The following is a 24,837-nucleotide window of genomic DNA, read 5'->3' as shown; positions in this document are numbered from 1 at the left end:
TAGGTAACATTCACAGGTTCCAGGGATTAGGACACGATACCTCCCAGGGAGCCATATTTCAGCCAACCGCACTCGAACAGGTGGAAAACAAAAAAGAAGCAAAGACCCTTTTGCTACCTAGGTTATGGCAGAGAGGGAAGGAAGGGGGAAGTGAAATTGGGAAGCAAAAGTGTGCTGGAAGTAAAGCTGAACTCCAGACCTGTGAACTGGAAAGCAGGAGAGGTCCGTGCACAGGGAGGTGGAGGACCCATACCTTCACAGGACGTTCCCCCCTAGGCCTGGCCTCTCAGAGCCCATGTGGGATCCAAGAGGTAGCTTTGGCAGGGAGTTTGGAGTCTTGGGGCTAGAGAAGCTTGGGAAGAGCCCTTATGGAGAGGAGAGTCATCTCATGTGATGGGCGTGGGACACAAATGGGCCTTTTCCAGAGGTCAGAAAATGGATCCAATAGAGGCAGGTTACCTTGGGCCTAGAGGAAAGACAGACATGGAAAAATTATATTTGGCTCTCCACGCATTTGACACTGATTGTCCTCTTTCTTGAAGCTCTCCCTTCTGGTTCTCCTCTTGTCTCTGTAAACTGTTCCCTTAGGGTCCCTTTCTCTGGCCCCAGGTGTCCATAGTAGTAACCTGCTCCTAATGATCCCATATGGTCTCTTTCCCTACCTTTGATTCACTTTCTGCAAAATAAATAGAGTGAGATAATCGGTGTTAAAAGCACTGTGTCTGAGCCCCACTGCCTGGCTTTCAATTCTGGCTGTACCACCTCCTATGTGTGGTCTCAGACAAGTGCCTTACAGGCTGTATCGCTGAGTTCAGAATCTCCTTGCAGGAAATGGGGACAATCAGGCTGTCTGAGGAACTGAGATAAAGCACACAATTAGATGGCAGCTGGTGAACAACGTTAGCCATCGTTGGTATTTGTTGCAGTTGTTGCCTCATTCAGCTCTCTACTTGTCTTCTGTTGTGTGTCTGAACCCAGGAGGGGTGGGAGGGGGTGCCAAGTGACCACGGTCATCAGGCAGAGGGGCAGAGCTGGAAGGGAGTGGGAGGGGAGAAAAGATGGGCACCAAGGCTGTCCCCTAGTGGAAAAAACATTTTTCTGAGGCTGACAGCAGCAAGGAGAGAAGCTGAGGCTGTACCCCCGAGACCCAGGAGCAATAGAGCATGGTGTGTCCCCCAACACCTGCTGCCCTTCGCCTCGTCCCTCAGCCAGCCATAGCCCCTAAGACTTGGCTGACCCCTGGTCTTCCTAATTTCCTGCTGGAGAAGATGGAGGGGCTCTGAACAATGCTGCACAGAGTGGAAACACTGGGCCTATGGAGAAAGGTGAAAGGGGCAGGAATTATTTAGTTAGACAGGAGGCAGCCAAGGAGAGATTTAATAACAGTCTTTGAAGATCTGAAGGGTTATTATATAGAAATTGGTGACCGGCTGGCCCTTCTTCGCTCAGAGCACAGGGCCAAAGGAAATGAGTTTATCCTCTGGAAGAAGAGATATTCAGGTTAGGTAAAGATAGATAGATAGACAGAAAGATGATAGAAAGATGATAGGTGGATAGATAGATAGATAGATAGATAGATAATGATCTTCCTGTGTGGGTGGAATGGGCCATTAATGGACCTACAGTGGACACACATGGTGCAGCATGATGCTTGGAAGACAGGCCTCCAGAGTACTCAGGGACACCTCTATCCAAGCAGTGATCCGAGGAGCAGACACCCATTGACTGGGATGGCAGTGTCTTTCCCAGTTGATACAGTGATGGGCCCTCTCCCCAACTCCCAGCCCCCATCCCATCTCCTACCCCCCGGAACAAAATCCTTGGAATTGTGTGGAGAAAAATAGGTCATCCTATTGGGAGTGGGATGGTGGTGAACCATGCAGGGGGGCACTTTTCTCATAATAAAAAGAAGAATGCTCCCCAAACACTACACAAATGCACCAGAACCTCATGAATTGCCCCTATGCCTTTTCTTGGAGATGAGCTTTCTCTGTTTAGGAGAAAATGGCCTTTCTGTTCTGGGCTACCGGTGGCTGGAGCGGGTCCCCTTGGCTCATTCATTTAACAGACATTCATGGAGTGCCTGGGCCATGCTCGAAGGTAACAGGACTGGCAGCTTCATGAAACAGAGCAGTTATGTTTAGTGGTGAAAATCAAAAAGAACACAGATTCTCATTCAGCTCGGGATCCTCTCTTCTCACAAATGGAGGATGCTGGCAGGAAAGAACCAGACTGTGTGTCTTTCTCAGAGCTATGGTCACCCACACTTCCTAATATTTAGCCCTTGCTCTCTGCCAGGCCCAGTACTCAAATGCATAGTATCTCATTTAATCATCATGAGACCACATTGAGGTCCTGTTATTAACTCCCTGGCAAAACACTAGTATCAACCTCATGAGTCAGGTTGTTGCAGTTACACAAGTTAAAATAGTAAGGCACACCTCTGCCATATAAGCACACGCTATTATCATTGCTGCTGCTGATGTTGTTAAAGAGACCAAATGTTCCATCCAAGTTCACTCAGCTTGTAAGGCAGAGCCAGGCCTATCTGACACCAAAGTCTATGCCCTTTCTTTCTGTCCACTCACTACACATGGAGGCACCATGCACTGCAGTCAAAAGTATAGGCTCTAGGAGTTAGAAAAACAGACTGCCATTTGAATTCCAGCTCTGCTGGTTTCCAACTAGGTGATCTTGGGCAAGCCACTTTGTCCCTCTGAACTTTAGTTTATGAATCTATAAATGGGGATAATAATAGGACCGGCCTCCAAGTTAATTTTGAAGATTAAGTGCTATAGGACATGAAAACTCTAAATAAGTACTTAATGCACATCATTATTATTACTCTCATCAGCCATTGAAAGGGCAAAGACTAATTCACCAAAAAAACAGAAGTCTAAGCTGGCAAAGAAGAGATACACTACTTTGGGCTTCAGGTCATCTGGAGACCCCCTGCTAACACATTCCTGATAATACTGTCAAGAGGTGGCTTTTTGGTAGTTGAAGATTTCACCAGAGTGTATGTTTCATTGTCCTTAAATCCATAAAAACTGGCCAGAAAATCCCTGAGTATCCTTGACACTTTAAGAACGCTGGGTAGATCAACAATAGTTTCGGAGGCTTCAGGTCTAATATGACAGAGAAGCCCACCCAGGCCAGCAGTGGGGAGGTTTCTATCCTGAAGGTCAAAGGTGGGCTTTAATTCTGCAGCCTGTCAGGGGCTACTGAGAGCCCCATGCACCTAACATGTGCTTGACACAAGCTTGCATCTAGAAACAAGGAGACAGAGACAAGATCAATGGTCAGGAATACACAGGGGTAGGTTCAAAGACTTCTGCTGCTGTTGCAGGAAATAAACTGGCTTCCATTGTCTTTCACCTGAGTTGCTCTGTTGAGACTCTTCTGAGTCACATTTTATGTTTTAATTCTATATTTGTCTTAGGGAGTAAATACCAATGACCCACCACTTGAGTCCTTTGTAATAAATACCATTTTATTGTAAATGGCAGATCCCTTGCTCAAAGCACAGGTGAGAACCAAAACACAAAGCAGAATCCCCTCTGGAGCCGGGGGGGGGGGGGGGCTTGGCCCCAGCCAGAAACCCAATGACCATCCAGGATCTTGTAAAAGCAAACACTAACATAAGCACTTACCATATTCCTGGCACTATTTGAAGTGCTCTGCATATATTAACTCATTTAATCCTCACAGCAACCCTATGAAGTTGGAAATATTATCATCTTCATTCTATATATGGGGAAACTGAGGCACAGAGAGGCTAATACCTAGCCCAAGATCAAACAGCTAGTAATCTGCTGAACCACAATTTGAATATCTGTTCTTTACTTAGGAGCTATATTCAGGCCTCTCCGGTGCAGGAGCATGGACATATAGGACTGAGACCTCAGAGCCCCTAAAGAAATGTGAAGCAGCACTTGGGGGTGGGAGTGTGCAAGACGATGAGTATGGGCATTACATTAGGAACTGAGTGCTAGAATCTTCTTTTTTCTTTTCATGTTCTTTTTTAGTAATGGTGGGGGTGGTGTTGGTTGGTTGGTTGGTTGGTTGGTTGGTTATCGATTGCTAGTTTTACCTCTCTAAAAGGGTATTTGTTCCTAGATGCAAGTCTAAGTATGGAGCTTGGAGTGATTTTTTTTAGCCAGCTGATAAGCTAGCAAGTATCCCATAGACCCAAGGTCAGTGACAGCAGTAGCAGGACAAGTCCATTGCTGCATCTGGGGTGTGCCGGGTCTCAGAAACTATGAGAGTCCATATGGTCCTGTCAGAGGCCAGAGGCTATGTCCAGCAAAAGGTGACCACCACTAAGCTCCAATTAGAGCAAGAGCCTCAGTGGCAAATGCTCCCCTCAATGTAGCCATGGTGACCCCAGGACTCAGACTGATGAAACGTTTACAGGGAAGGATTTGGAAAGAAGGTGGATGGAAGAGCAGACAAGGGAAAGAGAAGTAAAAGAAATGGTGATTCTAGGTGTGTCTGGATCAGGAGCATTCCTGGTGGAGACCCCAGACAATTCTGACATCTCCAGGGCTGTGTTCTTGGCTCGGTCCATTTAGAATCCTGTCTGCAAGAGTTGACTCTTGGCCACCCAGAGGTCCATGTTCAATTCTAAGACCATCTGGGACACCTATGGAAAGTTGCCTATGAAAAGTGTCACCTAGGCCTATGAAAATTATGTTAACTATAGCTATAGCCTAAGGCATCTATCTCCCATTTTTTGGTGATGGTGACCTTACTCCTACCACCTAAGAAACCAAGCTTGCTCAAGCTCTCTTAGCTTTCAGCTCACAAAAGGAAGAAGTGAAGGGCTTTTTGTTTTTCCCAGGTGGAGCCTACATTAGGCTTTTCAACAGGACCATTTCTGGGTACGCCACTGAGTCATAGAAATGCAGGGAAGGAGAGCCTTTTCTCCCCACACAGATATAAAAGTGCCAGTGCTAGCAGAGGTACAGAGCAGCAGAGAACCAAGAAAGGAGAAATCAGGCTTTGTACTGGGCCAAGTGAGTATTGCCTGGTCAGATCTCACACTGACAGTAAACAGCCAACCAGTTGTGCTGCTGCATTCTAGCCCCAGCCTAGAGGAAGGAGCCTCCAAAGTCAGTTTCCAGCATTATTTTCTGGTTGTTCTGTGCATGCATTCTATCTTCCCCTACCACCCCCAACAAGTCCTTGAGCTACTAAAGAACCTTGTCATAGGAGATGATATTTTAAACATTTATCTCAAAAAGTAACAATTAGTCACATTGACTGATGGCTTGGCTAATGAACTGGGAGAACTAGCTGGAGGGTGTTAGTGAACTATGTGACTCATCATCTCCACTTATCAGCTACCCACTCTCCCCCCACCAATTGAAACAGAAGAGTCTCCAAGGAAGGAAGACAAGAATTAGTACCAGCTCAGAGCTTCTAAGCACTGAGCCAGGCCCGCTGCCCACATCATCTTGCTTACTTCTATACGACCCCCTTGAGATGGAGCTGTTGCATTTAGAAGGGGAAAAGCATGTATGGAGCTCTGATGTTCCTGGAGAGGTCTTCTTAGGGGAGACGTGGGTCACGTTGGTGAATTCACCTTGTCACAAGCCCTGGCATCCTTAGCCTTGCAGGCTCAGAAAACTCACAAACAAAGAGCAGACCCATTTGTTGGGGACAGATTCACGGGAACCAAGCTCAAGACCGCATGTTAACATGGCCATGACAATGAGAAGTGCATCCATCCCATGGAACAGAATAGTGCATTGTCTATGAATATTGGAAGCCAAGTTATTCACAAATGGCCATGTGGTGAACGTAGAATCAGCAGAGAGGTGGCTGATAGGGGAGTCCAGAGTAGTGCTCAGAGGACTCTGTAATTACGGTTCATCTACTGAGCCTCATCTCAGGAGTCACTCTGCAGGAATCCTCCCTGTCCCCATCCTCCATCCCCAATACCAAAGCCAGGCCAACACACCCTCTCTATGATCCCAGAATGCATAGTCCTCCCACGGCACTGGCCACACAATTCAACAATCCTCACTAACTACACTAATAGTCTGCACTGCTGCCTATCACACTTCTTTGAGGCCAGGAGGGTGCCTCATTCCTATGATGTCCCTTTCACCTGCCATGTAGACAGTGCTTTGCTACTAGAGACATTAAAAAATGCAAATCTAAATCTTTGAGCCAGGACTTCCTCCTAACTGGGCAGTGCCTGAGGATCTGCCAACTTTGGGTATGCTGACCTTACCCTTCTGTTTGTTCTCCAAAGAGTATATATACTGCTGTGAGTTTGTTTCCTACTAGCAAAATTATGATCACACACCACACTCACCTTGCTAAGACTAGACCCAGTCTTCTCGACTGAGGTTTGTATATCACCTGCTACACATCAGACCCACAGCATGTCCTGGGTCCCTCCACTTGTAACCTGTACTGTACATGCAGAGTTTTGGATTTAGTTCTCAGAGGGCAACCAAAATGTCTAATGATAAGGGAGTGGTTAAATAAACCATACCTCCTTACAATGGCCTACTGTGCATCCAACACAATGATGTTTTAATGAAGCAGAGGAATGCTTATTCTATGATATTATGGGGAAAGGAGGTACATCATATGTACATCATGTAATTTTATCTGTGTGAATAAAAGCATAAAGTGCTAGAAAGATTTATTTAACTGCTAAAAGTAGCTACTTCTACATGGGAGGGTAACAGTTGATTCCAACCCCCTTTCTCGTTAAGCCTTTCTGTGCTTCCCAATCTATAGTAAGTATGATGTTACTTTTATAGTTAGGTAAAACAATAAACTTTACTGAAAATTCATGACTAGAACATTTACCATTTCTCTAAAAAATATATTTGTATTTACTTATGTATCTTCTAGTGATTTTTTTTTGGTAAGTCACAGAGAAACTGGATTATAAAAAAGTCTCCTCCTTCCTATATCCCAGGCAGAAGAGGTATCCCAGTGTGTCTACAACTGGGATCTAGAACTGGTGTCAACCCTGTCCAGGCTTGTCTCCCTTCCCCATCCCCCTTTCACCCAGATGCTTTCCTGGGGCACCCCTGTCAGCATGGGGAATAAACTGTCCAAGGTCATGTGTAAAGATGGAAAGATACATATGATGCTTCCATTAAAGGACTAGGTAGTTACCGACATGACTTCAAATTCTTTCCAATAATTATGTGATGCTTCAACCAAATCTCTCCTATGTAGCATTTAAAAAATTTTTGGCCTTGGGGCGCCTGGGTGGCTCAGTCGGTTAAGCGTCCGACTTCAGCTCAGGTCACGATCTCGCGGTCCGTGAGTTCGAGCCCCGCGTCAGGCTCTGGGCAGATGGCTCAGAGCCTGGAGCCTGTTTCCGATTCTGTGTCTCCCTCTCTCTCTGCCCCTCCCCCGTTCATGCTCTGTCTCTCTCTGTCTCAAAAATAAGTAAACGTTAAAAAAAAAATTTTGGCCTCATTTTACTGACATAAGATTCACATAACATAAAATTAACCATTTGATAATGAACAATTTAGTGGCATTCAGTACAGTGTTGTGTGACCACCATCTATGTCTAGTTCCAAAATTTTTTCACCACCCCAACAGAAAACCTCATGCAGTAAAATAGTTCTTCACATTCTCCTCTCTCCCCAACCCCTGGCAACCACCAATCTGTGCCTGTGTGTGTGGATTTATTATTCTGAATATTTCATATAAATGGAATCATACAATAGGTGGCATTTTGAGTCTGGCTTCTTATACTTAGCTTAATCTTTTTAAGGTTCATCCATGTTATAGCATGTATATTTCATTCTTTTTGTGGCTAAATCATATTCCATTGTATGGATCTACCACATTTTGTTTATCCACTCATCCAATGATGGACATTTGGGCTATTTCCACCTTTTGGCTATTGTGAGTAGGGCTGCTATGAACATATGTGCACATGTACTTGGCTTCTATGTACTATTAATGACCTTATATTTTAGGGTAAATATCTGTTCTCACCATCTCAAGGCTTCCATCTGGGGACTGCCACATTCAGGAGCCAATCTCTCTGTGCTCCAAACCAGGACAAAGTTCCAGCAAGTCAGAAAGATTGAAAATGTTGTCGATTCAAAAACAGCTAGCCGTGACAGGCCTTGGAGGTGGATTCCAGGAGCAAATTAGTGGGAGAAAAAGAGGATGTGGCAAAGAAGGAGTAATTACTACTACAAATCTCTGGGAGTGTCATTTAGTTAAGCAAAACGGTGGCAATTGAATTGGCCACATCCAACTTCTCATTCATTATTAATGTCTGAGAGTAGGTTTCATTGTGCTAATACCTCATGGTGCAGCTCTGGCTGGACCCCTAGACATATTTAGGGAAAGAGTGCCACACATCTCAGCTGACCACTGGCTTCCAGATGCGCTAGGTCTCATCAACTGGCTTCACCAAACCCCCAGAGAATGGCTTTGTCCCAGCAAACAGGGTGAACAAGACATCATCCCAAATATGGTGACCCATCCCAACTTGTGTTTCCTGGCCACACTGGGCAGCTAGGTGCAAATTAGGGAAAACAGCTCAGAGAGGAGGTCAAGTATAATGGTTAGGAGTCCAGACTCTGAAACCAGAGAACTGCCAGCCTGCAGTTGAACTCTGCCTCCGGTGCTTGCTAGCTGTGTGACCTTGTGCAAGTCACAACCACTCTGAGCCTCAGTTTACCAACTGTCAACAGGCAATAGTGGAAAATACCAACCTCATCCAGGTGCTATATAATTTAAAAGAGAGTGTAGGATACATTAGTTGAAGAGCTCAGTAAATGTCAGTTAGCTAGGGTGGTATTGTAACACAGAGTAGTTCCAGGATTATATCCCCTGCCAGCATACTGCAAGAGCCCCAGTTCCCTTATCCCAGGAAGCCCCAAGGAGACCAATTTAAGTCTCCTAGTCTCCCTGTGGCAACCATTTTTCTAGCCTCAGACACACACACAGGCCCAATGCCCTCTACCTGGCTGTGGCTGATGCCACCAGATCCCTGGAACCTTCTCTTCATGTGGGGGCACAGACTGTCTCAGGCTTTAGCATCTGAAATGTAGCCCTCACACATCAAGCAGGGCCCAGAGGCCAACATCGGGATAACTCCTCCAGGGAGATGGGGTAAGGGGCTATCAATTCTTTTGGCTTTTTATCTTCTTTTTAAGGAATGTGATTTGCATGTTTAAAAAATATGTACATTTAAAGATACCGCACTTAATAAGTAATACACAAATATGGCAAAAATAAATATAGGAATGAGTACATTCTGGGAACCATTGATTCTAGTCTGAAGTGACTTCTGAGCCTGTGACTATGACTTATACAATGACCCCCTGATGTCATTGGATCTCTTTACCTCAAGGCCATATTCACCAAACAGCCTTTTCCTACTTACACTCCCTCTCAGCAAGGTGCTATGTTAAGTGCTGACACATACAAAGGGGAAGAAGAAATGAGCTCTGTCCTCACACCTGGTAAACTAGGCAGACATGTCCACCAATAGCACTGGGAGGGAGCAGCCAGAGGGAACTCCTTTGGACGTTTCTGTCAGTGGTGCTTCCAGGCTGAGCTTAAAGGTCCCTGAAATATCTAGACTCTGAGCTGATGAGACTCTATCAAGGAAGTTGGTCAAAACAGATGCTATGGGGTTAGAACTTTGCAACATGCTGGTGTATTGCAGTGTGGTGGTACACAAGCAGTGATCCCATGCTAAGGGCAGTGGGGCTATCAGGTTGTCACATGACAACCCTCATGGCATGGCGTGATGGTGGCAGTAGTGTGCGGTATAGGGTCCGCCTACACTCTCACAGTGTGGAGTTGTGTCGGTGCCAAGTTCCACTTTGTCGTGGTGGAAAGTTCTGGCCATGTGCTGTTACAGCTGTCAGCAATATTGTGCCCACTTGCCAAGTTGTTACCAGGTCACGATGGCTTTCCTGTGCTCCAGCTTTATGAGCTTGCATTGTGATGTGGCAGTGGGATAGGGTGCAACACCACCTTTCTTGCTAGAGGGACTCCCATGTGGTTTGTGACCAGAAATTCTTTTCATTTCAGTGCCCAAGACACTGCGCGTTCCCTTCACTGGTCCATTTCCTCCTGAAACCCCAGCAAGGGCTGCAAACATGCCACACGCGTTTCTCCTCAGGCAGAAGAGCATTGAGTGACAGTTACCGGGGAGGCCTAGTAACTATGATCTCAGTTTTGTCTCAGGGGTCTGCCAGGTGCTTTCTGAAGCTGCCACATAAAAGGCAATTGTCAGGCCAAGTCCAAGGAGGCAGGAAAGGAGCAGAGGCACAGCTCAATCCCCTAGTCACGGTTAACCTTCTCCTGGCATCAGCAGGAAGCAGTGGCTCCTAACTCACCAAGGGAGCAGTCAGCTGGCCAGCTTCTGCCCTTGTGCCTGGTGACCGTGGCCTGCCCCACTGGCCCAAAGAGCCTCTGAGGCTGAAGGTTCTCAAGATACCCGTGTCCTGCCTGCATTTTGTCAAGAAAGGCATGGAACCATACAAAACTGTGGTCCTGACCTTAAAATGTGTCTGTTCAGTACACATGAGGCAGAAATCTGCTCATTCCCATATGCCTCACTTCTCCGGGCCTCATAGGCTGGGGGAGTCTGGTAAGACAAAACAAGGGATTCTCATTACTCATGGTAGTTAGGTCACATCAGGCTGTCTCCAATCAGAACCACTGCTCACAGAGGAAATCAGGACTAGTTTCTTATGAGCCTCCGCTCACAACATAACTTTGTTTTCTGTGTGTTTCTGTGTAAACACCTTATTTAATATACATTGTCAATTCATTAACATTGACCTTACAGCCAACAGCATTATAACTCATGCCTCAACAAAACTTATCTAACACACATACTTTCTCTGTAAGGCACATCCCAGCTTTCTTGTGCTTAGGAACCCAACTTGTGTTTAGCAGACAGTACTTCAGCACCACACCTGAAGCACTTTAGACAAGGAAATCAACCAAATAAAGCCCAAAAATGCAGAAGAAAATATGGCACTAAATAGACTGGAAAGGACCCTTGTTACCAGTATGAGAACTGAAACAAGAAGGCAGAGCTCACTTGTCCAACTTCAGCCAGGTATGTGCACGTCAGGCCACTCAAATTTGTCGCCATTCTGCACATGCCATAAATGACCATGAAGTCACCTTAAGTATTGATGTTGGGGTTACAAATAGATTTTAGCCAGTAGGCAAATTTGCAGATACATAATCTGCAAATAATGAGGATGTCTTGCAACTAGAAAAAGCATATTTAGAGACGTACAGGACACAAGGAATCATTCATTCTAAGTGCTTTACATGTGTTGACTCATTTAATCCTGCCAGCAACACAATGAAGTGGGTGTTACTACTCTCCCTATTTACAGTTCAGGGAATGGAGGCAAAAAGCATCAAGGAATTTGCAGAAGTTCCCACAGCCAGGAACTGACAAAGCCAGGATATGAATCAGGTATCTTGCTCTAGAACCCCCATGCTTAATCCATATTGCCTCTGGGTAGAAATCTCCATCAATGACCTTAGTTTCTTAAGAGAATCACTTGGAAGTCAAAGAGCTGAATCCATTACCTTTCCTCTAGCATGGCAGGCTGACTCATACCTTCTAATCCTGAGCAACTGAAGCTTTTCTAATGTTTCCAATGAAGCTGGTCTCCCATCTGTTATTTGATGATCTCCACTGAAGCTTCTAATACTGGCCTTGCTATTATTGATAAATCTGCCTTGGCTGCCCTGCCTGATTGGGGAGGGCCTTTTCTTCCTACCATTGAACTACTGAGTTGCCATCTTCTTATGATACTCCATCAACAGTTTTGTAGGGGAGGAGGGAGTGTTGCATTATGTCCTCAGGACAAGTCATTAAGGCTAGGCACATGGTACCACATCCATGACTCAGGCAAGAGGTCAGGTACCTACTTGAGAGTGATTCCCTACATAATAGTGATCCTCTGGCCCTCTGAACTCCTTTCCCCACTGGTGTATGTGCACAAATAGGTGGGAGGTGGTATGGTAAATGGCTATAACCACCAGATTTGGGTTTGAGGAATGTGTCACTATGGAAAAGTAACAAAACTCTCTATGCTTCATTTTCAACACTAAAGTAGGTGCAATGCTACCTGCCTTATGAAAACAGTGATAAAAGGGATAAAGTAGGGGTGATAATAATACTGGGCTCATACGGTGGTTGAGAGACTTAACTGAGAACAACCATATTAAAGATTTCACACAATACCTAGTACCAAGAAGAGCTCAGTGAGAAGCTTCTTATTTTTCTTCCCACTTTTATTTCACAAGTATTAATTTTAGTGTTCTGGGCATACTACCACCAAATATAAAGGGCTTTTGTAGTTTCACACAAGAGTCCTAACACTTTCAAAATCAAATAGGACTCCTGGTGGTTTGTACAAATTTCTTAAGCTTCTAAGGTAGACATATAACTGCATATCTTCACCCCCCACTGCCAAAAATTTCTAGAGGCACGTGTGGGATTCTAGGGAAGGTGGTAGCAATGATGATATAAATTTTTATCTTTTTTTATTCATCCCACAAAACAGAAAGAGACTAACACAGCAAAACCAAAATCCTTCAGACAATATCTACAGCAAAACAAAGAATTCAGACCAGCTCCAAAATATGAACAATTGAGGAACAACCATGAATACCACCAAAACCATGTAACATCAGCAAATGTGAAGGGGGAAGCCAACAAGAGACAAAGAGATTTGTGTTGAACCTGAGATTTGGGGAACCCAAAATTGCCAATAGATACTCCCAAGGGAAGGGGAACACAATCTGGGGAAAACAGCCATAACTGGCAGGGGTCTTGCACAATTTAGTTTCTGAGCAGAAATCAGAAGATACCAGATACCAGAAATCAGACAATACCAGAGCAGTCTGGGTACTATGAGCTCTTAGAAATAACAAAAGCAACCTTCCAAGACAAAGGCCTACATTGAGTAGAAAATACTGAGAATAGAATCTAATTTATGTAGGACAAGGTATTAGGGGGAAAGGAAAGAAACATTCCTGATAAAACTGGGGGAAGGTAACTGAGCCAGCAAATGTTAGAATAAATTAAAGCCATATATTTGAACGCTTTGAAATAACATCAGAATAGTGAACTCCAGAGCTATGAAACTAGTAAAATGATCCTGGCCCACGCTCCCCTCCAAAGTGAATAGGAGAACTCATGCCCTTCAAGCATGATCAACAAAAAAGAATTGTGTTTGAATCCCACACAAAGTTATTTTAAGGAAAAAAGAGAATAAGGAGCAAAATGTCCCCACAGACAATAAATAAGCCAGAAATAAAGACAAAAATGTAGAGAGGAAAACAAAGAAAACCCAGGCACCAGATGGCTGCCTGGGTGAATTCTATCAAAACATTTAAAAGATAAAATGCCAATCTTACAAAAACTGTTTTAGAAAATAGAAGAGGAGGAAACACTTCCAAACTAATTTTATGAGACTAGAAAAACCTTGGTACCAAAACCTTATGAAGACACTGGACATTACAGATCAATATCCCCCACGAATCTAGACATAAAACCCTTGAAAATACTGCAAGATGAAACAGTATATAAAAAGGATAAGCTTCATGATTAAAGTTCACTTCAGGAATGCAAGGCTGGCTTAACTTTCAAAAAGCATTCAATGTAACCATATTAAAAAGAAAAAAAGGAGAAAAATCATATTATCATTCCAGTAAATGCAGAAAAACCCTTTCACAAAATTCAATACATATTCATGATTAAGGAAAAAAGTCTCTCAGCAAACTAATTCCTCAATCTCTGTGTTAGTATGGGTTCTCCAAGAAGCAGATACCAAAATAAGATTAGACATACAAGACATTTATCAGAGGAAATGCTTTCGAGAGGAAATAAGGAAAAGTCCTGGAAGAAGATGAATACAAATCTTACTTCAGGTGAAGGAGGAGAGGAGGAAGGTCAGTGGTAGAGAAGACTACAAAACTCCAGGACAGCTTTTAGAGTTACGTAAAGCCTTCAGGTCACCCACCCACTAGAGGAACCCCATGTCTCCTAGGCATTGGCTGGGAAAAGTCTTTGGGAAGTGTCCCGTTAGCACAAAAAGTGAGGGATTTCAAAATGCAGCTGCTGGAGCTGTCAGGCTTTAATTGCCCCACACTTAGAAATCTGATAGGTACATTCTCCTAGCCACCAAGGTTGTAAAAGGGTACGTATGAAAAACCTAAAACAAACTTCATACGTAATGAAACATGGAACACTTTTCTTCTTTTTTTTTCAAAAGAATATTAAATCATTTATTGATTACACATGATAATGGATGATACACAAGCTTTAATCCCATCTATAATTGTATCTGATACCATAATTCAATTTAGATATATTGCATAGGATGTGCCAACAATCATATTAATAACCAAATAAACTCCAGGACTTTGCTTGGGTGACCCTTTTAAAAAAATTTTTTTAACGTTTTTATTTATTTTTGAGACAGAGAGAGACAGAGCATGAACAGGGGAGGGTCAGAGGGAGGGAGACACAGAATCTGAAACAGGCTCCAGGCTCTGAGCTGTCAGCACAGAGCCCGACGCGGGGCTCGAACTCACGGACCGCGAGATCGTGACCTGAGCCGAAGTCGGCCGCTTAACCGACTGAGCCACCCAGGCGCCCCATGAGTGACCCTTTTAACGGTGAACTCCAGGTCACAACATGTTAACTGTCAGTTCAACCACACCAATGTTTGTGGAGACAATGGCTTCTGTGCCCAAGCAGGTTGCAAATACATTTCAGATGGAATCTGGCATCACCCTGAAGAAATTCTAACTTCACACTGTTGGGGTAGTTTACCAAGATAGCTTCAGAATAGACTAACTTTACACGGCACATTTAAAAAAAGACACATTTATTCAGCATCATGATCAGACTATTACATTTAGCAATCAACAGCATGGGTGCAAAAAAAAAATCTACAGTAAAACCCTTTGTTGGAATGCTTTACACTTTCCACAGAACAGAAACTAAAATAACCTGCTATACAATTAGTCACAAATACAGTCCTCGAGTTTTTTGCCCATACACATGAGTATTGTCTAAAATATGTCTTCTTTGTAACAGCTAGGCCCTGCCACCACTGTGCTTGGCTGAGTTCACAAATCTGTTGTAACCTATAGCTTCCCTGTCACTTCTCTGGCTCTCCCCTCCTGCTAAGCTTTGTTTCCTGGCAGTAATTAAAACCTTACGCCACTGCCATAGCTACTGCTGCTGCTGGAACTGCCACAGCCACCTTGGTTTCATAGTTTGGCAAAGTATTGGCCTCCACCACCATAGGGGCCAGTGCTTGTGCCTCCAAAATTTCCTCCTTTCATGGGTCCAAAATTTGAAAATTGATTGTTGTAATTGCCAAAATCATTACAGCTTCCACCACCTCCAAAGTTGCTTCCACTACCGCTGCCAAAGCTGCCTCCACCTCCTCCATTGTTATAGCTGTCATAGCTGCCACTCCCGCCATAGCCACTGCCCTGGTTTCCATAACCCTGTCCACCACTTTGATAGCCTCTGCTTCCTCCAGAGTAACCAGGGCCGCCTCCTCCATAACCACCATCATTACCAAATCCGTTATAGCCATCCCCACTGCCACCATATCCACCACCACCTTGACTGCCACCAAAGCCACCTCACCCACTGAAGTTTCCTCCATGGCCAAAGTTGTCATTCCCACCAAAACCACCTCCACAACCACTGCTGAAGTTCCCAGAACCACTTCGACCTCTTTGGCTGGAAGAAGCACCAGCCATCTCTTGCTTAGATAAAGCTTTCCTTACTTGACTGTTGTGGCCATTCACAGTATGGTATTTTTTAATGACAATCTTGTCTACAGAGTCATGGTTGCCAAATGTTACAAAAGCAAAGCCTCTCTTTTTGCCACTGCCTCAGTCAGTCATGATTTCAATCACTTCAGTTTTCCCATACTGTTCAAAATAATCTTTTAGGTGATGTTTTTCAGTGTCTTCTTTAATGCTACTGACAAAAATCTTTTTCACAGTTAAGTGGGCACCAGGTCTTTGAGAATCTTCTCTCAAGACAGCCCTCTTTGGTTCTACAACTCTTCCATCCATCTTGTGTGGCCTTGCATTCGTGGCTGCGTCCACCTCTTCCACAGTGACATGCATACGTGACAAACCCAAAGCCTCTAGAGAACTTGGTGTTTGGATCTCTCATTACCACACAGTCCGTAAGCATTCCCCACTGCTCAAAATGGCTCCTCAGACTCTCATTGGTTGTTTCAAAGCTCAAACCTCCGATGAAAAGCTTCAGCAGCTGTTCAGGCTCTTTGGGAGACTCAGACTTAGACATGATGGCGGTAAGAGGGGAGACTTTCACGATGCTTACTCGGCGGCGTCCACGGGCAGAAAGGCAACACTTTTCTTCTAAGAACAGGCATAAGTCAAGGATGTCTACTATTCTGCATTGTACTGAGGTTTGGTCCCAGCCAATGCAGTAAAGGAAGAAAAAAAGCATAAAGCTTGGAAAGGTGTAAGTAAATTATTACACACGTAAAATACTTACCCCCAAATCTACCAATTAATAAGAGAATTTAACAACCTTTCAGAATACAAGATCAATATACAAATAGTAACCGCATGTCTATATACTAGCCACAAACAATTGGAAAATAAATTGAAAAATACCATTTACAAAAGTATCAAAAACCAGAAAAAGTTTAAGAGTAAATTGAACAAAATATATGCAAGCCCTCTACACTGAAAATTATAAAACATCTCTGGGAAATTAAAGAAGACTCAGATATATGGAGAGATATAACATGTTCATGTTGTATGAAGCCTCAATACTGTTAAGACGTCATTTATCTTAAGGTTGATCTATAGGTCCAACATAATCCTGTTATGAACTAAATTGTGTGCCCCCCAATTCATGTGTTGAAACCCTGACCCCCCCATACCTCAGAAAGTGACTGCATCTGGAGACAGGGTCTTTAAAGAGGTGACTGAGTTAAAATAAAGCCATTAGGGTGATGCCTGATGTGATCCGACTGGTGTCCTTTACAAAGAGGAAATGACGAGCACACAGAGACACTGAGGATGCCCCCACACAGAGGAAAGACCACATGAAGACACAGCATGGAGGCAGCCATCTGCAAGCCAAGGAGAAACTAAACCTGCTGGCACCTTGACCTTGGACTTCTAGCTTCCAGAACTGTGTGAATATACGTTTCTGCTGTTTAAGCCACCCAGTCTGTGGTATTTTGTTGTGGCGGTGCTATCAAACTCACACAAATCCCCCCAAAATCCCAGAAGGCTTTTTTTATAGAAATTGACAAGCTGATTCTAAAATGTAAATGGAAAGGCAAAGGGCCTGAAATAGCCACAACAATCTTGTTAAATCTTTTTAAAAAGTCATAGGACTTATATTGCCTGATTTCAAAATTTACTATAAAGTTACAGTAATCAATGCAGTGTGGTATTGGTGTAAGTGTAGACAAATAGATGTCTAGAGAAAACAGAAGCAGACCCATGTGTATACAGTCAATTGATTTTTCACAAAGATGTTAAGGCCATTCAATGAAGAAAGAAAAGCCTTTTCAATGAATCCGACAACTGGATATCCATGTTAAAAATCAAAATCAAAAACCTCAGACCATATACAAGGATTAATTCAAGATAGGAAAGTGCTAAAACAATAAAACTAGAAGAAAATATAGGAGACTATCCTTATGACCTAGGGATAGGGAAAACGTTTCCAAAGAGAACACAAAATATGCTAAATATAAAAGGAAAAAATGATAAATTGGGCTTCACCAAAATTAACAACATCCACATATCAAAAGATACAATTAAGAGGGGTTGGGGGGGAAGGCAAGTCACAGACCAAAAGAAAATATCCGCAAAACATATACCTGACAAAGAAGTTGTATAAGAAATATATAAAGAACTACAAATTGGGGCACCTGGGTGGCTTAGTTGGTTAAGCGTCCGACTCTTGATTTCAGCTCAGGTTATGATCTCATGGCTCATGAGTTAGAGCCCCACATTGGGCTTCCTGCTGACAGTACAAAGCCTGCTTGGAATTCTCTGTCTCCCTCTCTTTCTGCCCCTCCCCTGCTCACTCTCTAACTCTCTCTCAAAAATAAATAAACATTTTTTTAAAAAGAACTAAAATCACTAATAAAACTACAACTATTTAAAAAGGGCAAATGCTTCAAGAAGAACTTCACAAAAGAAGATATATAAATGGCTAATAAGCACATGAAAGGATGTTTAACATCATTAGTCATCAGAGAAATTAAAATTAAAACCGAAATGAAATATCACTCCACATCCATTAGAATGGCTAAAATTTAAGACTGATGATACCAGTTGTCAGTGAGAATATAGAACAACTGGAACATTCATACATTGTTGGTAGTTTGTTAATGGTACAAACACTTTTGAAAAATAATTTCTTGTTTTTTTAACTTTTTTATTATTTTTAAAAATTTTATTGAGACATAATTGATATGTACCATTATATTTGTATACAGCATGTATATTACATCCCCAGGACTTACTTATTTTATAACTGAAAATGTGTACCTTTTGACCATCTTCACTCATTTCACCACCTCAAAGCATCCCCTGGTCAATCTATTCTCTGTATGTATGAGTTCCTTGTGTTTCTTTTTAAGATTCCACGTGTGAGATCATATGGTATTTGTCTTTCTCTGGCTGGCTTACTCTACTTAGCATAATGCCCTCAAGTTCCATTCATGTTGTCACAAATGGAAAGATTTCCTTCTTTTCATGGCTGAATAATAGAATAATATTCCAGTGTGTGTGTGTGTGTGTGTGTGTGTGTGTGTGTGTCACATTTTCTTTATCCATTCACCCATTATTCATCCATCGATGGACATTTAGGTTGCTTCCATGTCTTGGCTATTGTAAATAATTATGCTGCAATGAACACTGGCATGCAGATATCTTGTTGAGTTAGTGTTTTCATTTCCTTTAGATAAATAACAAGTGGAACTGTTTTTTATAACAGCTAGCACACTCCTACCTTATGAGCAAACTGTTCCACTTTTAGGTATACACTCAAGTAAAATGAAAACATGTATTCACAAAAAGACTTGTGCAAAAATATTTATAGCGGCTTTTTTTTCTTTTTTCTTTTATTTTTTAATTCAAGTATAATTAGCTTATAGTGTTATATTAGTTTCAGCTGTATAATATAATGATTCAACAATTCCTCAGTGTTCATCACGGTAAGTGTGCTCTTAATCACCTTCACCTATATCATTTATGCTCCACCCACCTCCCCTTTGGCAACTACCATTTTGTTCCCTACAGTGAAGAATCTGTGTTTTTCAAAAGAGACTCAAAAATATGGAGAACAAACAGAGGGTTGCTGGAGGGGTTGTGGGAGGGAGGATGGGCTAAATGGGTAAGGGTCATTAAGGAATCTACTCCTGAAATGATTGCTTCACTATATACTAACGAATTTGAATGCAAATTTTAAAAAATAAAAAATAAAGTTAAATTATAAAAAAAAGAATCTGTGCTTTTGTTTGTCTCTTTTTTCTGTGTTCATTTATTTTGTTTCTTAAATTCCACATGTGAGTAAAATCATATGGCACTTGTCCTTCTCTGACTGACTTATTTCACTTAGCATTATACCCTCTACATCCATCCATGTTGTTGCAAATGGCAAGACTTCATTTTTTTATGGCTGAGTAATTTTCATATATATATATATATATACCACACCTTCTTTATCCATTCATCTATGGATGGACACTCGAGTTGCTTCCATATCTGGGCTACTATAAATAATGTGCCAATAAACATAGGGGTCCATATACCTTTTTGAATTAGTGTTTTTGTTTTCTTTGGGCAAATATCCAGTAGTGGAAGTAGTGGATCATATGGTAATTCTATTTTTAATTTTTTGAGAAACCTCCATACTGTTTTCCACAGTGGCTGCACAAGCTTGCATTCCCAAGTGCACAAGGGTTCCTTTTACTCCATGTTCTCCACAACATTTATTTCTTGTGTTTTTTATTTTATCCATTCTGACAGGTGTGAGGTGATACTATGGTGTGGATTTGCATTTCCTTGATGATTAGTGATGTTGAGCATCTTTTCATGTGTGTGTTGGCCATCTGTATGTCTTCTTTGGGGAAATGTCTATTCATGTGTTCTGCCCATTTTTAATTGGATTAAAATTGGATTTTTAATTGGATTTTGTTTTGGGGTTGAGCTGTATAAGTTCTTTACATATTTTTGATATTAACCCTTTATCAGATGTATCATTTACAAGTATCTTCTCCTATTCAATCAGTTGCTTTTTGTTTTGTTGATGGTTTCTTTCACCATGAAAAAGCTTTTTATTTTGGTGTAGTCCCAGTAGTTTAATTTTGAATAGCATTTTTATTCTTATACCCCCAAAATGGAATAAACTAAATTCATCAACAAATGAATGCATAAATTGTGGTATATCTAATATGTAATACCACCCATAAATTAAAAAGAACATATTACTGATACATTCAAGAACATGTGTAAATCTTAAAACATAAATTAAGCACAAGAAGCCAGACACAAAATAGCATATACTGTAGAATCAATTTATAATATATTTGAAAACTGGAAAAACTAAACTATGGTGGTAGATATTAGAACACTGTTACCTCTGGGATACAGTAGGTGGTTGTCTGGAGAGGAGGGAGAAGAAACTTTTTAGAGTGATAGAATTGTTTTCTGTCTTAATTAGTGTTTTGTTCCACATATAATTTGTCAAAATCATCAAACTGTACCCATAATGAATTTCACAGTAAGTTAGTTATACCTTAACAAAGATATGAGTTAAAAACAGAAAAAAAAAGAGAACTAATAAATACATCTAAAAGTTAATTATTTGAAAAAAAGAACATAATAAAATAGACTGTTAGCTGATGTAACTGGGAAAAAAGGGGGGTTTTATATACATAAAATTAGAAATGACAAGGAGGAAATAACCAAACTAAGCACTTTTTTAATGATAAGAGTTGACTTTGTACAATTCTTCGCAAATAAATTTTGGAAAAGTAGATGAAATGGATAATTTTCTAGCAAATACAACTTGTCAAAATCAATCCCAGTGGAGACAGAAAGTCTAAACATATAAAATACCACAGAAGAAATAGAGGAAGCAGAAAAAATTTCTCACAAAAATGTCCCAGGTCCAGGCTGTTTCTCAGGGAAATTTTGTATTTAAAAATTATTATATGAAGTGAGTATAACATCTATCTAAACCTGAAAATGATTGCATCAACAAAAGAAAATTACAGACCAATTTATCTTATAAATATCAATAATTAGCAAACAGAATCCAACAGGACATTAAAACATTCATCATGACCAAGTAGAATAGATTCAATATTCTAAAATTCATTAATATTATCCATCATATTAATAGAGCTTAATAGAGCTAAGAATTATATAAGTGTGTATCTAGAAAAATCCAAATTACTACAGTACTAGAAAACAACTACAAACAAAATAATTTAGTACAGTAGGTTATAAAATCAATATACAAAAATCAGATCTTCCCCTATATACAAATAAAAATCAGTTTATATTGGACGAGAAAACCACCTTTGTGAAAACTAAATAAAAGTAAATACCCAGGTGTAAATTTAGCAAGAAATGTCCAGGACCTATAGGAAGAATAAGTATAGAATAATTCAAAAATGCACAAAAATAACCTTGCATAAATGAAAAGATATAACACATTCCTAGACAGGAAGACTCAATATCAGAAATTTTAGGTCAAAATAAGTTCATAACATGTCATATAGTTCATAAATTTAATATAATCCAACAAAAATATGAGTAAGTTTCTTTCTGGAACTAGATCATTTTTTTATAAAATTCATTTGGAAGAACAGACAAGCAAGAATAGCCAAGAGGGGAAAGCCTGAAAAGAGAGAGAGAAATGGGAAAGGGATAACATTGTGAGACATTGAAACATACTCTAATGTCTCTAATTAAAAATGTGGTGGTGCAACATGCATGACCCAGTGGAACAAAATAGAAAATCCAGAAATAGATCCAATTGCATTTGGAAATTTAGTATATTATAAAGGAAGAATCTCAAGTTATTGGGGAAAATGATGACTTTTTTTTTTTTTAAATCAAAGGCATGGAGCTAACTGAATAGCCATAGAAAAGATAAAATTGTATTCATTGCCCAAACCATGTACCAAGATAAATTCCAAGTGGATTAGAAAATTAAACATATTAAATGAGTCCATACAAGTATAGAAAAAAATATTCTATAATCCAAGAGTGAGGGGCACTTTCCTACCTCTGACTCAACGTTTAGAAGCCATAAGGGAAAAGATTAAGGAATTTATTACATAAAATAAGAAAAAAAAATTTAACTTACATGGCATAAAAACACCATAAGGAAAGTAAAGAAACAAATAACACACTTCAACTTTTTCAATTTTTCAACTTTTATCATAAATAAAAGTTTAATATTTACCATATATAAAGAGCCTTGAAAAAGAAAGAATGAGAGGTGCCAGTTAAGCGTCTGACTCTACATTTCTGCTCAGGTCATGATGTCACAGTCATGAGATTGAGCTCCATGTTGGGCTCTGCACTGACAGCATTGAGCCTGCTTGGGATTATTTCTCTCCTTCTCTCTCTCTGCCCCTTCCCCTCTCACTCACACATTCTCTTCTCTCTCTGTCTCAAAATAAATAAACTTAAAAAAAAGAAAGAATGGAAGACTAATAATGCTACAGAGAAAAAATGCTAGGAATCTATACAGACAATTCATAGAAAACTAAATACAAATGCCTTTATCTACATGAAAAGATCTTGATTGTGCACATAATAAGAAAATGGTAAATTAAAAACACAATAGTATACCATTTTTCACCTATCACAGTGGCAAAAAATCCAAGATTGATGAGTATTCATTTGACCAGGCTTTGAGAAAACATGCACTCTCATCATTGCTGGTACAAATCCTACAGAGGGGAATTTGGCAATTTTTAACAAAATAACATATGCATTCTGACCCTTTGACCCAGGAAGCTTACTTCTAGGCATCTGTCCTAAAGAAACACTGACAGAAACACAAAAATATGGACACTCATTTTGTAATAGCAAAAACCCCAAATGTTCATCAATAGGAGTCTACTGAAGAAACTACAGTACATCCAAATAGTGAAATACTATGCATCTAGAGAAACCAATGCAGACTATCTTTGTATATAACTATAGCATAAGCTCCAGAATATAGTTCTGTACACACACACACACACACACGAATCAGATATGGATTTACTTATGTAGATAATTACAGAAGTATAAACCATAAAGTAAATAAAATCTTGGCTAAAGGGAAAGAAGGAAAAAGGAAGTTTGGGATGGAAGTTGGACTTCTGTGAATAATACCTTGTTTTTTAATTTTTTATAATTTTTTATTGAAGTGTATAGTTGACATACAATGTTATATTAGTTTCAGGTGAAAAAGAGAGTGAATTGACAATTCTATATATCACACGATGCTCACCACAAGTGTAGTGTTTTTTTTTTATTTGACCCAAGAGACCTACTTCTAGGAAAATGAGCCACAAAAATGTTTTAGGTGACTATAAATTATGTTAAATCAGGATGAAAAAACAATTCCTAAAACAAAAGCAAAATAAAATAAATGGATCTAACTGTGCATTGAGATTATAGCCTAGATGCAGAGGTATATTATTTTAAATGGTTTGAAAATACAAAAGTTCATAATAACTATTTTCACTAATCCTATTTTGGCATGATTTTTCTAAAATCTATATAATAAGGTAAAGCAAATAAGCAATTACACTATTGTCATTAAGAACCAAGACTTTTAGGGGCACCTGGGTGGCTCAGTTGGTTAAGCGTCCGACTTCGGCTCAGGTCATGATCTAGTGGTTCGTGAGTTCAAGCCCCGCGTTGGGCTCTGTTCTGACAGCTCAGAGCCTGGAGCCTGTTTCAGATTCTGTGTCTCCCTCTCTCTCTCTGACCCTCCCCCGTTCATGCTCTGTCTCTGTCTCAAAAATAAATAAACATTTAAAAAAAATTAAAAAAAAAAGAACGAAGACTTTTAGCATAAGAGGAAAAGATTCAAAATAAAATTGAAGGGTTAAGCAAAGCGCTGTAATCTTAAATTTGGGTTGAAAGTATCAGTATAAACTTATAATATATTTTCTCTTTAAGAGGGATTTCCTTTTCCAAGCTTGGACACCTTTTGTTTCCAGAAAATGATGACTGGGGACATGGTCATGTCAGAATTCAGGACGCAACTCAAGAAAGAGGTTCACATTCACTGGCCAGAAATAAAAAAAAAAAAAAAAATCAGCACAAAAGAGAACAACTACAATGGATTTAAACACATGGAATATGTTTAAATTCATAAGTTCCTTCCTAATAATAGCATAAAACAAAAAATCTCAGTGGTTACCTCTGGAGTATTTAAGGGAACCAACCCGCTATTCTGAATGCAGGTAAGTAGAGGGAAAAAATCAAACATTCAACCTATTTTTCCTGATTAAGCTATGTCATAAGTTATCTAAATAGTTAATGAGAAAAGAGTTCTCTCTATCGAAATAGTCCATGTAATAAATGATGAAGGAATGACAGAATTAGAATGCCGCCATTTTGCAAATCCCCAAATGAAGTCATGAATCTGAACAATGATTATTAATGGCTGTTACATCACAAAAAAGAGACAACCGGTCATGTGTGCTGGCTGACAGAAGCACATGACAATACTTACAAAGCAGTCTTGCAAAGAGAGAAAGAAATCTGAATCGGACCAAGTCACTAGGC

The 24,837-nt window shown here is 40.6% G+C and overlaps 1 protein-coding gene and 1 pseudogene across 1 annotated transcript in view; both read right to left on the bottom strand.

Moving 5' to 3' along the window:
- Positions 1-301: 301 nt before the first annotated feature.
- LOC128776244 (uncharacterized) overlaps positions 302-24,837 on the bottom strand; it is a 128,716-nt gene continuing 104,180 nt past the window's right edge. Inside the window, exons 4-5 of the mRNA XM_053900618.1 lie at positions 10,518-10,606; positions 302-466 (exon numbers count right to left, since the gene is read on the bottom strand). Of these exons, the coding sequence (XP_053756593.1) occupies positions 382-466; positions 10,518-10,606 (174 nt within the window). The 3' untranslated portion in view covers positions 302-381. The remainder of the gene's footprint in view (positions 467-10,517; positions 10,607-24,837) is intronic.
- On the bottom strand, positions 14,872-16,548 carry LOC109271143 (heterogeneous nuclear ribonucleoprotein A1-like; annotated as a pseudogene).

Source organism: Panthera pardus, unplaced genomic scaffold (assembly GCF_024362965.1).
Source record: "Panthera pardus isolate Hobbes unplaced genomic scaffold, ASM2436296v1 HiC_scaffold_12, whole genome shotgun sequence".
In the NCBI taxonomy this organism is placed as follows: domain Eukaryota; kingdom Metazoa; phylum Chordata; class Mammalia; order Carnivora; family Felidae; genus Panthera; species Panthera pardus.
Note: the sequence above shows the minus strand (reverse complement) of the source record. Positions and strands in the feature narration are given on the sequence as shown.